Source organism: Physeter macrocephalus, chromosome 11, assembly GCF_002837175.3.
Source record: "Physeter macrocephalus isolate SW-GA chromosome 11, ASM283717v5, whole genome shotgun sequence".
In the NCBI taxonomy this organism is placed as follows: Eukaryota; Metazoa; Chordata; class Mammalia; order Artiodactyla; family Physeteridae; genus Physeter; species Physeter macrocephalus.
Genome location: NC_041224.1, coordinates 149,213,708 through 149,227,167, shown reverse-complemented (window position 1 = coordinate 149,227,167; position 13,460 = coordinate 149,213,708). Strand labels below are relative to the sequence as shown.

The following is a 13,460-nucleotide window of genomic DNA, read 5'->3' as shown; positions in this document are numbered from 1 at the left end:
ATTTTTGCTCTCCAATTTCTGAAGTTATATGAAGTTTAAAACCCAGGGAAAAAAGCATGGCGTGAGTGCTCTAAGGATAGACCTACGGTATTCTAGAGCAAAAACCATTAAAGCTACTTCTACAGGAAATCGTTTTACACAGATATTGTATGTGGAATGAATACCATTAACTGCTCACCCCTTACATGTTTTTTAAGCTTTTCTCTCATTTTTTTGTTGTTTTTTTTTTAAAGATGTCACATACGAACTGGGGAACTTTAGCACCAAAATCAAGTCTCTCATAGTCCATCTAGCTTCCCCTTCCTCCCCACTTAAAACAAAAGAAAAAAAATTAAATCACAAAGTCCCACTTATGTCACAATCTTCATCCGCTTTTGCAGTCTTCCTTCCTGCAGACCTACACGAACCCAGGCAAGATTAGTCAACAGAGGTTCAGGTCGGGAAGAAAAAGGTTTTGAATGTCAAGCTAGGTTTCCCCAAAAACCCAAGTCTGGCAACAACTCTCCCAAGGTGGGTGCAGGGGGGTTACTGGGGAGAGGGGAGAAGGAAGTGTGTGGGAGACTGGAATCAGGAAAGGTGCAGTTGTGTTGCCAGTGGAGGGAGCTGCTGGTTCTAAGTCCCCCCGCCCCCGCCCCCTTCCCCCCCTCCCCCTCCCCCTCCCCCTGGGCAGAGGCTGGGGAGGCCCACGGGTGCCCTCTGGCGCTGAAGAGGTAATGTAGTCACAGTGACAAAGTTAGATCACAAGGCACTAAGTTGCTTCTGTAAACTGTTACTGCTTTTTCTTTTGTGATTTGGCACTTAAGGCTTAAGCTGGAAAAAAAAAACGCATCTACTGACAAATATGGGACTTGTCTGTTATGCATGGTAAGTGGGCTATAAAATTGAGGTGGGGGGGTTCTAGCCAGAAGAAGCTATTGTCCTGGGGGAAAGGGGTTGAGCTTAACCTTGTTAATGTAGGGGTTTGTCAGGAATCGGATGGGTAGGGAGGGAAGGGTAGGGGATGTGGGTGCGGGGTGGGGGGTGAATAGGCGGGGGGCGGCCCTCCCTACCCTGGTTTTAGTCATCTGAGATGGAAAGTCTGCTGAAAATGGGCAGGCGTCTTGAGTTGTCCAAAGTGGGGGAGTCTGAGCCACTGTGGCTGCTGCTGGAGCTGCTCAGGTAGCCCTCCTGGTCCGAGAGAGAATCCTGAGGGCTGGGGGGAGAGTCAAACATGTGAGGGGACTCAGACATGGGCCGAAAGAGGAAGGTGGTTGGGGAGCCACCCCCGGGCAGCCCCATGCTAGGGGCAAAGAGGCTCGCCAGCTCCTGACTGGAGAAGGCGAAGGGGTTATTGGTGCCATCGGGCAGGGTGGGCGAGCCCAGGAGGTCATCGGCGCTCAGGATGGGGGGTGGGGTGATGGACGTGGGGCTGTCCAGCAGCCCCGTGGCAGCGGCGGTGGCAGCGGCACTGGGAAACCCAGCAAAGCTAAAGCTGTGCTGGAGGCGGGGACGGTCAGCAGAGAGGTCCCGGGCCCCGGCCAGGGCACGGCGCTCCTCAGCGTTGTGGATGAAGTGGCAGCGGGGCCCATACGGGCAGAAGCCGATGGTGTGGAAGGTACGGCACAGCTCCGTCTTGTACTTGGGGTGGCGGGTCAGGCTTCGGAGCTCGTGGATGCCGTGCGCGAACTGGCACTTGTCGCCGTACTTACAGGCGCCGTTCTCCTCAAAGGGACGGCACAGCTCCGTCTTGTAGCGGCTGGAGTTGACCTGGCCGCTCCCCGGCTGCTTCTGGGTGGGCAGCAGCCGCTCGCCCCCTTCTGAGAAGGAGCGGTCTCGGAAGCGGCTGTCCCGAGAGCTCAGAGCTGGAGCTGGCTCGCCCTTGAGGCTGCTGAGGAGCTGGTTCTGGTGGAACTTGGAGCTGGGCAGTGTGACCGAGTGCCTCCGGGGGAAGCCCCCACCGGCAGGGGTGCCCACCGCCTTCCTGTCCAGCAGGCAGCCCCCGGCACCGGGAGGACTGTAGTTGAGCATCTTGTTACCCTGGAGGAGAGAGAGACAAGAGAGACGGCGGTTAGTGACAAAGGCCATCCACCAGGCCCAGAAGGGTACCCACTAAGGGCAGCCCCCTCCACCATCAGAAATGCTCCGTCTCAAAGGAACCCACCATCCCCACCTCTGCCCTGGCAAACCCCTCACCCTCTTTCTCCCATTCAACCAGCCAAGAGGGTTTACTCCGGCCCCAGGCATAAGAAGCCACAAAATTCCTGGCCTGTGTGAAAAACTGTTTTACACATGCACCTACTCCACGCCGATCCCTGGAATGCGCCCTCATATCCTGTCCCCAAAGCTACCACTTTCATCCATGAAATTCAACTTCTTCACCTCCCAAATAGATCCCTGCGTTGAAAATATCTCACACAAACTCACAAACTCTCATTTCCCACCCTCAGGAGACCAGGAGCTAGGTCTCCTTTTAATCAGTCCCTGCCTAATTAACCGCCGCCCTCCCCCCAAACCTGGCCTGAGACTCTCAACTTCCTCCTTCAGAAGCATTCCATTCCTTTGGCAACAGATTTCCAGACAGCCTTTGCTTTACCTTGCTGATGGGAGGGCAGAGGGAGGGGCAGGAAGAGAAATCCCGGATTGGCAGGGGGGTGGGTTGGCAGGGAGAGGGGTGGGACTCCCGAATACAAAACTCATTGCCCCGTGCTCCCAGAAGAGGTGCCTTCTACAATGATCTCTCCCACCAGTCACTGCCCACCCCACCCCCTCCACTGGGAAGATGCCTTTGCAGTTAGTCTCCTGGCTGCAAGAGCACGCTTGGATAAGAGCACCAGTGTTTAATCTTTAACGCAAAGCTGCAGGTGGGAAGGAAAAGGAAAGCACCAAATCCCCCCAGCCTCCTCCCAGTCAATAATGGATTTGGGGGAGGGGAGCAGAGACACCAAAAGCAGGTCTCTGTTCCAACGGGACCCTATTCACCTGCCCAAACTGTACCCAAGATTTGGAAAGGGTGTGAGCAGGGGACCTGGGAGTTGGCTCCCAGCCCATGTGGGTGTCATTGTGCGATTTCTAAAGTTGGTCCCTTAGGATCAGCTGCGGGGGATCTGGAATCTGTAACAGCAACCACCCCACAGAGCGGATTACAGGAACCAAGTTGAGAGCCCGTTCCCAACAATGAGGTTCATTTAAAAAGTCCTGCGGGGGGAGGGAGCTAGAGAAAGAGAAATAGATCAAAGAGCGGGAGAGCCAGGAAGAGAAGGAAGAAGTGCCGGGAGAGTTCAGGCAGCCGCCAGGGCAACTGAAGTTTGGGAATGCGCAGGTAGGGAAGGAAGCTGAAATTCAAACTTTTTTGATGTTGCTCTTCAGCTCCAGGGTATCCCTGCACCCCAACCCTGCAGCCCTGGGGCCCTGGCAGCTGCACGGACTGGAGAAGCAAGCTGGGAAAAGAGAGCAACATGACCCGACGTGTTTAAAAGAAGACAAAACACTTTAGCAATTAAAAGTAGCCTAGCAGCTTCTCTCTTTCAAATTAGGGAGAGGGGGCGAAAAAACTTGAACATCCACAGGCTTCTGATATGTACGCTTAAACGGCACTCCTGGAATATTCCGGATTTAAAACTTGCTTTTTTCCACACCGGCTGGCAAGCTACACGGCTTGAGGGCCTCATTAAATCCTTCCTCGCCGAGACCCTTGAGCTCAGACCGGCATTTTGTAGTCGTGTCCCCCCATCCCCTCCATATCGAGGAGTCGCGGTCCCTTGGAAAACAGGTAAGCGGGTGAACCCGAGTCCCACTCTCACCCCAAAGTTTGCAGCACGATCGGCTATAACAGAGGAAGCCTGGCTGAGCTGGGACAAACTGAAGTCCCCATTGCAAACTCGTTTGGCAACATCCTTTGAACCACAACTCTTGGCCTTTTCTCGCAGATTCCCAGCCTCTCCAGAACAGAAGGGGAAATCTATCAGCAAAACGTCATCCCGAGACTCACTTCCCCAAGGGACCCCCACCTCTCGACCCCACAGTCCGGCAATGGGGCTGGAGAGACTCGAACCCCTCCCGGCAGCGGCGACACCCAGAGCGCGCACAGGGAAACCGAGCAGACTCGCGAAACCCGGCTCAAGAGCAGCACATTATGGACGAAAGAATCACCGAACAATTGCCCCAATCCTGCCTGGTCAATGCCCCGCGTCCCCCAGGCAGCCCCACGCAAACTTCGCCCCCCAAAACTCTGGTCTCCAGATTCCCATGTAATCCCCGCCAGGAACTGTTGAAACTCAAAGGGTGGGGAGCAGAGAGTCAAATTCCTTCAAACTGAGGGGGGAAAATGGGGCGGAAAAAACAACCATCTCGCCTCTCCTCCTCTCCCCCCTGCGTTCCCAGACCTAAAGTTTCGGGGGTTCTTTTTGAAGACAAAAGAAAAAGACTTTGAAAAGCAAACGCTCCGCCCCACTTTACCTTGCATAAAACTTCGCTCAAGTCGAAGATGGTGGCAGACACGAGGGTGGTGGTCATCCTGGGCGCTCGCACGGGGCAGGGACGAGGATCTGGTGTGCCGTGAAGGTCCCGGTGCGGGGAAGGCGCAGCCTCCGGCTCTCCGGTCTGGAGTCCCACACGCCTGCTCCAGGCGCCCCTCGCCTTTCTGACTCTCCCGGGCTGCGGCGCGCGAAGCCCAATTTATATAAGTTTCAGATTTGGTGGGCCGGAGGGGGAGGAGGAGCTTTAAACTTATTTAAATGAGGAAGAGGAGGAAAAAAAGTTGATTGACACTGAAGTTGAATCAGCCCTGCGGTCAAACTCTGGGAAAAAAAAAAAAAAAAAAAAAAAGAAACTTTCGAAAGGAAGAAGGGGGAGGGGAGACGAGGAAAGAAGGCGAATTAAAAAAAAAAACCCACTGCGAGCAGCGCACAACTTTTTTTTTCTTAAAGAGGAAAAGTTTCGAGTCCGCTCGCTTGGCTACCCCGCGCTGCAGGAGCCCTTCTCTGGGGCCGCGCGCCCCGCAGAGGGGGAGGGGGCGCCCCCCCCTTTTGTCAGCCTGCGAGCGCGGCTCTGTGACATCACTCATTCCACCCTCTTCGGGGTTCTGGTTGTTGTGTTGTTGTTTTTTTGTCGGGCAGAAAGGCGGGCTCGACTTTCTCTTTTTACAAGCGGGAGCAGAAGCCCGTCCTTAGCGCCGGGGCTTCAGTTCCCATCTTGAGCTGATCTCCTTTGAAACTTCTCCAAGTTGCCGCACAACTTAACTCTTTTCCCGAGTTCTTTTCCGCACTCGGCTCCCCTCGGCAAACCCCAAGGGGAGAGGAGATTGGAAATAAGGGGCGTACAAAGCGTTCAAGACAAGGGTTTTGTTTTTTTCAGGGGCGGAGGTGGGGGTTGGTGGAGGAGGATTAGGGAGACTTTCCCCCCTCCAAGGAGGACCCAGGCTGGCGCGGGCGAGCACCAAGCGGTTCAGCGCGCCGCACGCGTCTCCACTCGCGCTCGCTTTGCCGCGGACACTCTCCGAGTGTGGGCAGGAGCAGGGGTGGGAGAGCGTCGCGAAACAGACCACCGTCCGGGCGGATTGTTTGGGTGTTTGTATAATTTTTACTGGAGTATAGTTGCCGGGTTGTTTTAACAGGCCTCCTTGTGGTATTTATTTCACGCATCAATCTTTAAATATTTTTATAAAGAAAACCTAAATCCTCATGAACGCCTCTAATCCCCACCCCCCCCCCGAAAAAAACACCCAGCAACGCACGACTTTCCCCGCGCGCTCCGAACCATGGGCCACGCCGAAACTTCCCCCACCAACACACGCACACGCACACCCCCTAGATGCCAGAACAATGAAAAAAAGTTACTTTGCTAAGAATGTAGGTAAAGAGATGGGGGGAAGCAACACTTTCAACTGTTGCTTCTCCCCCGCCCGCACGGGAACGGAACATATGGCTTGTCACACTGCGCTGTTTTGGCGGGATGGGGGGAGGGGGGTGTGGGATTCTCGAAACCGAAAGGCCCTGAATTATCACTCTTTTGAAAACTGGAAAGATTATATTTATTTACTGTTAGGTTCGGATGCCCCGCCACCCACCCAAATAAAAAACTTAACGTGTCCCCCACAGCCCCCTCGGTCTCCGCCGGAGTGCTGGAGTCAAGACCGAGGTGGAAACCGCGGCGCTGCGTTTCTTTCCTGTTTCCCCGCGTGCCCGGCCGCCTCCTCGGCCCTCGCACGTTTCTTCCCAGCACTCGAGGCCGCCGGGTCTGTTATGAAACCCTGTACACTGAGTGGCTAAGAGCGGGTTCCATTGCGATGTAATTAGGTCACCCCATTATGAGCACGTTTCTTTGAAGAGGTCGGGGCGGGCCGAGCAGAGCGCTGGAGTCGCACTCTCACCACCCCCACCCACCCACCCCCCCACACACATATTTTTACTGCATTTCTTATTTATTGGTCAATAAATTTGGCCGGGCAAACCCGGAAACCTTCCAAATCACAACCGTTTTAGGAACCTGTTGTTTTTCACCTTCGCGAAACACACAGCTTTGGCTGCAGCCACAAACCTATGTGATTCCCCAGTCCGGTCTGCTTGTATTTGTCCCCTCTGGCTTAAATTGATGGGCCCCCATTTTTAACCCGGCTGCTGCCCCTTGCTTTTCTTCTTTTGCTGTCCAGCTGCCTGTTGCTTCCCTCTCCCTGCTCCCATTTTTCAGCTCTTCTTGAAATCTGGCAAGCGCCAGAAAGAGAAATAACTTCCATCCACCTTAATTTAAATCATTCAAATGTAGGTTTCTTTCTTAAAGGGCTGTTTGCTCACTCCCTTCCCCGCTTCGAGAAGGAGGGGTTGGGGGAGCGGTTTTGTGCAGTTTCTTAGTGATGAGGTAATGAGTTCCAGATTTCAGGACAGAGTCGGGTGCGCGTTAAAACCACAAGGTTTGTCTGCGTCCCGATGTGAAGCTATTTCGGTTTTTTGATTCCCCCACTCCCCCAGCAAAAAAAAAAAAAAAAAAAAAAGGCCCGTTGGTCTTTAACTCTGGAGGGTTCGCGAAGCTCTGCTGGGGGGACGAGAGAGGGGCGGAGAAGCGGGGGTGGAAAGCGAGGGGGAAGGGGTCCGGAGCGGGCGGGGTCCAGGGCGCGTCCCGACCCACACCCGATGTCCCCCTCTCCGGGCGGCGCAGCTTTCCCCCAGCGGTTGCGGGCGGCCAGGAGCACCTTGACGCGGCCTGGGCGCCCCAGGCTGGCTAAAGAGTCTTCCCCCCGCCTACCCCCGCAAAGAGAACGCCGATTCCTCGAATTTTCTCCGTTTCCCAACTCCCGGAGGGCGCTCCCCTCCCCCGCTCCCAGGGGCGCGGGCTCCGCGGGCGGCGTCCAGCCTGGCCCGCTCGCTCCGGAGTTGTTTACCGGCCCCACCGACCGACCGGGTTTGTTCCAGCTCCCAGAGCCTGTCTCTATAATTAAACTCTTCTTTTAATTGTCGGGTTGCAACGTCATTTCAGGGACTTTCCAAGGGTGAGGGAGCCGGCCTCCTTAACCCTTCGCTGACCCGGCATCCGCGCCGCGGCGGACCGGGGAGCAGCGTCCCGCCGGGCCGAGGAGGGCCAGAGCCGGCCTGCTCCCGTCCGGACGTGCTCGGCAGGTGCCCGGTAGTGGCGGGAAAGGCTACGAGCCACGACCCGGGCCGGAAGCCCGACGGGAGGCGTGCACGGCCCTGCCCCGCCTCTTGCGCTCAGCCCTAGGGTTCCTCGCCCGCGCCGGGCCCGGAAAGTCCGCCCCTTCACCTGCACGGCCTCTTCCGAGCGGGAGGCGATGAGCCAGCCAGGTTCGTCGTCCCAGGCCCGACTTCCGGGCTCTCCCCGCTCGCACGGAGACGGTCCCCTTGCGAGGAGGGTCTAACCAGGTATTTTTGGCTTGGGGGTGTTAGGTTTTGTGAAAGGGGAAAGTGAAAGCCCTCGGAATTAGGGAAGCGCAATGGATGTATTCACCGGCCAGTTTGGGCGCACCTCGTGGCAGGTGAGGGTGTGGGGCGCTGGGCCACTAGCCTCTGGAGGGCCAGGCCTTGTCACCAACGCCCTCCAGGCACTCCTTTCCCAGAGACCCTTCCTGGCCCCGCCATTGCGGAGCCCTGCGATGTTGCGCTTCCTCCCCGCCTTCAGGTCATTTGCAAAAGAACCCAAATTCTTCGGATCGGACCCCACCCTTACCCCCACCCTCCCTCTCACCGGTCCCCCCACCCTCTGCTACACGAGACCCTGGGACAGCGGCAGGGTTCCTGGATTAGAAAGAGGGAGGAAGGGCCAAGTGCTGCTGGAGAGTTACCTGGTTCCGATTCAGGTGTAGTGCTTGTGGAATGCAGATTCCTCAGCCTGGACCCAGGCCCAGTGAATCAGATGCTCTGGGGTGGGGCCAGGAATCGGCATTCCCTGTAAATTTCCTGCTTGTGACTCAGTCACCGAGGTCTGAGAATCAGTGGTCCAGGACTTTGAAGTTGGGCCGTTTTGGATCCAAATCTTGGCTCTGCCATTTTCTAGCTGTGTGACTTTTCAAGACACTGACCAAAGCCTCTAAAATACGGATAATAATTCTGCCTAAAATTGGCCAGTAAAGTGCCTAGTCTCATGTCTAGCTGAACCCTTGTATATGCCCAGCCGTTGTATGTAAACTAAACCATTCTTGGGGCCTTATTAAACTATGAAACAAATTCTGGGAGTATTCACTTTGCAAAAGAATTCTGCAGTATAGAGGTCCATGAAATGGTCAACTGACAGCTTTGATCCGATCACTCTGTGACCCCCAGACCCAGCTCTGGACAAGGCAGGCCCTGAGGCCTGGCAAGGGGGAGAGGGCACTGGCCCAGAGCCTGGGGAAGAGCAAGGTGAGTCAGGATGAGGTGATGGGGATCTGCTGCCCAACTGAAAAACACCTGATTGTTGTCACAAGTATTTCTGAAAACGAGATCACTGGGGCCTGTTGATATCCAGTAAAAGCCAGACTCTTCTTTCTCTCAATATCCTCAAGGCCCTAGCATAGTGCTTAGTGGGCATGGCTCAGCTGCCAGTATCCTCCAAACCAGGCACAGACTTCAAGAGAGGGCAGTTGCGGTCTACTGTAAATGCAGCTCTGCACAGTGTCAGGAACTTCTGGGGTACAGCTCCGGGAGCCCACCACCTCCTTCTAGGACTGAGAGTCCAGCCCCAGGGCTAGCACGGCCCTGGGAGCTCTCATTGCCTGGCAGTGAGATACCTAAACCCTCCTTCTTAGGTCAATTGTTTTAACACTTTCCTGACAGAGATGTTCCACTATTCCATTAAGTTCCCAGGCTAGCCCACAGCTGCACCCCACCCCACCCTTCCTTCCTTGCCTGGGCCTGCCTAGAGACATAGGATAGCGCATGAGCTTTGAGCCACCTAGACTTTGATGGGAAGCCCAACTCTGCCGGCTGGTCACCAGTTGCACAACCTCGAGCAAGTCACTTCACCTCTGGGATGGTCAGGAAGGTGAAGCCCTTTCCGGACAGTGCTTACCTCAGAGAGCCATTTGCCCCCAGCCACTCCAAGCTGCTAGCTGTTGCTGGTGGTTGCCGCACACCCCTCCCTGGGGCTTCCTTTTGCTGGGGCTTCAGGCAGCTCCCCAGCAAGCAAAATGCCTCTCTCCCAGTGGTGCTTGCAGCCTGCAGCATTTTATGGAAATTACCTGTTTACTCCCCACTGGACTTTGAACTCCTCAGGGCCGGGGCTTCTATATTACCTGGAACTCATGAGTAGAACTGCGTAGGTGGTCAGTAAATTTTTTCAATTTGCACTGAACCCTTGCTGTTGAGCCCATCGGACACTTTGGTCACCGTGAATCTAGCAGCAGGAGTAGAAGGAACTGGCAGAAGTTCCAGGGGTGGCAGGAAGGGAGGGCTTGGGCTCTGCAGGAAGGGGGGATGGCAGCCTTAACACTGGGATGTTCAGAGGGCCAGAGCTGGTAACTCAAGGAGGCTGGGCTTTCACAGTTTGCCCAGGGCATGTTCTGTGCAGCTGTTCAGAGGCACTGGAATGAGTACTGGTCTAGGAGTTAGGAATAGGATTCTGGAGCTACTCTGCCTCCAGTTCAGTGGGTCATTTCTCTAGTCTGGGCTTCAGTATTCTGAGATATAGATGGAAAGGGTGGACTAGGCTGGTGTTGCCCAAACATCACTCTGAGCAGAATTATCTGGGGAGCTTTCAAAATTATGCAGATGCTAGGTGCCAGGCCCCACCCCACCTCCAAACATTCTGCTCCAGTTGGTCTGAGGTGAGGCCCAGCATTTGTATTTTCTAAGCTCCCTAGATGACTCTACTATGAAGCCAGAAGCACTGGATTTGGTTGTTTTAGAGCAGTGGTCCTCCACTGGGGGTGATTTGCACCCCAGTGAACATTTGGCAACGTCTAGAGACATTTTTGGCTGTCACAACTGGAGGAGAAAAGGTCAGTGCTATTGGCATCTAGAAGGTAGAGACCGCGGATGCTGCTAAACCTCCTGCAATGCAGAGGCCAAGCCCCCACACCCCCTCACCACTACAAAAAATTATCTGGCCCAAAATGTCAATAGTACCAAGCCTGAGAAACCCTATTTGAGTTGTTCTTTCCAAGATTCCTGTGTGCCCCCCAAACCCCCTCTTTTCAGCAGCCCAAGTAATTTTTTTTCAAAACCTGGATCTGATCTTGTGTTAGAATTGCCTAAAACCCTTTGCTACCCATCCCTTTTAGAATAAAAACCAAACCCTTAGTCTAGCGTAATCAGACTCTTTTACTGCTCCAGTCTTGACTTTCATACCCCTTCCCCTCCCACCACCATCTCTCCCACCCCTCCAAGGTACTCCCTGTGCTCTAGTCAGTTTCAGATGAAAATGAACCATCCTTCCTCCTGCCCCAGGGCCTTGACACATGCCATTTCTTCTATCTGATTGACCTTCCTTTGGCCCAAGTAAATTCTAAATCATTCTTTAGTACCCAGCTCAAGCATCACTTCCTCAACCATTCTTGGCGCCCCTCCCCCCATCAAGGCAAGGTATCTGTCTTCTCTCTTCTGTCTTCATGGAATGTTCATTTCCTTCAAAGTAGTTATTTCAATTTGTGAGGTTTTTTTTTAACTATTTAACATACAGTAAAATTGACCTTTATTTGGTGTTCTATGAATTTAAACGTGTGAATAGATTTATGTAACCACCACTTCAATCAGGAAACAGAACACTTTCATCACCACCCCCCTGCCAAAAAAAAAAACTCACTTACGCTCTCCCTTTGTGGTCAGATCCTCCCCAACCTTTACTCTGGCAAACCACTGATCTGTTCCCTATACTGTCATTTTGTCTTTTCCAGAATGCCGTATAACTGGACTCATACAGTCTATATGATTTCACAGAGCATAATGCCTTTGAGATTTATCCATGCTGTTGCATGTATCAATAGTTCATTCCTTTTAATTGAGGAAAAGTATTTCACTGTATGGGTATACCACCATTTGTTTATTCACCTGTTAAAGGTCACTGGATTAGTTCCTGGTTTTGGCCATTGTGAACAGAGCTGCAGTAAACATGTGTATAGATTTTTGTGTGAACATAAGTTCTTATTAAATAAGTAGGAGTGGGATTGCTCGGTCATATGCTAAGTGTATGTTAAGCTTTATTTTTTTTAAAACTGCCAAACCTTATTTGAGAGTGGATATACCATTTTGCATCTCCCACAACTATATATGAGAGTCTCCAGTTGCTCTGAATCCTTAGCAGCACTTATAATTGTCAATATTTTTTCTTTTATCCACTCTAACAGGTGTGTAGTGGTATCTCATTGTGGTTTTCATTTGCTTTTGTCTAACAGGTAATGATATTGAACAACTTTTCATGTGCTTATTTGCCACCTGTATGTCCTCTTTGGTTAAATGTCTGTTCAAGTCTTTTGCCCACTTTTTAATTGGGTTGTTTGTTTTCTTACTGTTGAGTTTTGAGAGTTCTTTATATATTCTGGATACAGGCTCTTGTTGAATAAGTGGTTTGCAAATATTTTCTCCAGTCTGTACCTTATCTTCTAGTTCTCTGAACAAAGTATCTTTCACAGAGCAAAAGTTTTTAAATTTTGATGAGGTCTAACTTATCAGTTTTATCTTTTATGCATCATGCTTTTGGTGACACATCTAAGGACTCCTTGCCTAACCTTAGGTCATTAAGATTTTCTATAGTTTTATGTTAGATCCATTTGGAGTTAGTTTTTATATAACATGGTTTAGGTTGAAGTTAAATTTTTTTTACCTATGGAAGTCTAATCCCAACACTGATTATTGAAAAGAGTACCATTTTTCTATTGAATTGCTTTTGTACCTATCCAAAATTCAGTTGGCCATATTTTTATGAGTCTCTTTATTCTCTTCTGTTGATCTGTGTGTCCATTCCTTCGCCAATACCACACTGTCTTATCATAATTTTACAGTAAGTCTTAAAATCAGGTGGCATAATTCCTCCAACTTTATTCTTAATTTTCAAAATTGTTTTAGCTATTCTAGTTCTTTTGCCTTTTCATATAAATTTCAGATTCAGCTTGTCTATAACCACAAAAAAGTCCTACTGGGGTTTTTATTGGAATTGCATTAAGTCCATAGATCAGATCAGGAAGAAGTACATATTTACTTCTTTACTATTGTGTCTTTTAATCCGTGAACATGATATGTCTATTTATTTAGGTCTTCTCTGATTTCTTTCATCAGTGCTTTGTAGTTTTTAGCACACAGATCTTATATACATTTTGTTAGATTTATACCTAATATTTCCCTTTTTTTTTTTGGAACTAGAGTTGGGCCTTGAACAATGCCGGGGTTAGGGGCACCAACCTTCCTCACGGTCAAAAATCCATGTATAACTTATAGTTGGCCCTCTGGAATATGAGCAGTTCCTCATATCCATGGTTCTGCATCTGCAGAGTCAACCAACCTCGGATCACGTAGTACCATAGTATTTACTACTGAAAAAAATAAGTGGACCTGCGCAGTTCAAACCAGTATTGCTCACGGGCCAACTATATTCTAATTTTTTATTTCAGTTTTCAATTTCTCATTACTAGTTTATAGGAATACAGTTGATTTTTGTGTATTGACCTTGCATCCTGTGATCTTACAAAAGTCACTTTAGTTTTAAGAAGGTTTTTTGGTAGATTCCTTGAGTTTTGTGTTTTTTTTTTATTTTTTTAATATAGAAAATCATGTTGTCTGTGAATAGGAATAGTTTGACTTCTTCCTTTCCAATCATATGCATTATATTTCTTTTCTTGCCCTATTGCCCTCTCTAGGACTTCCCCTATGATGTTAAATAGGTGTGGTGAGATTGGACACGCTCACCTTGACCCCAATCTTAAGGGAAAGCATTCGATCTTTCACTATTAAGTACAATATTAGTTGCCAGTTTTTTGTAGTCATTTTACTTTTCGACATCTCTCTTCCCCCCCCAGCATGTCTGCTACAGGAGCAGGCTCCTGCTGCTCTCAACTCGACCGGCACAGT

General features: G+C 51.1%; 1 protein-coding gene across 1 annotated transcript; it reads right to left on the bottom strand.

Moving 5' to 3' along the window:
- Positions 1 to 922: 922 nt before the first annotated feature.
- On the bottom strand, positions 923 to 4,650 carry ZFP36L1 (ZFP36 ring finger protein like 1). The gene is made up of 2 exons (XM_024118311.3): positions 4,435 to 4,650; positions 923 to 2,016 (listed from the first exon to the last, which is right to left on the bottom strand). The coding sequence occupies exons 1-2, from the start codon at positions 4,489 to 4,491 to the stop codon at positions 1,057 to 1,059; spliced, it is 1,017 nt and encodes a 338-aa protein (XP_023974079.1). The 5' UTR covers positions 4,492 to 4,650; the 3' UTR covers positions 923 to 1,056.
- Between the last annotated feature and the right edge of the window lie 8,810 nt (positions 4,651 to 13,460).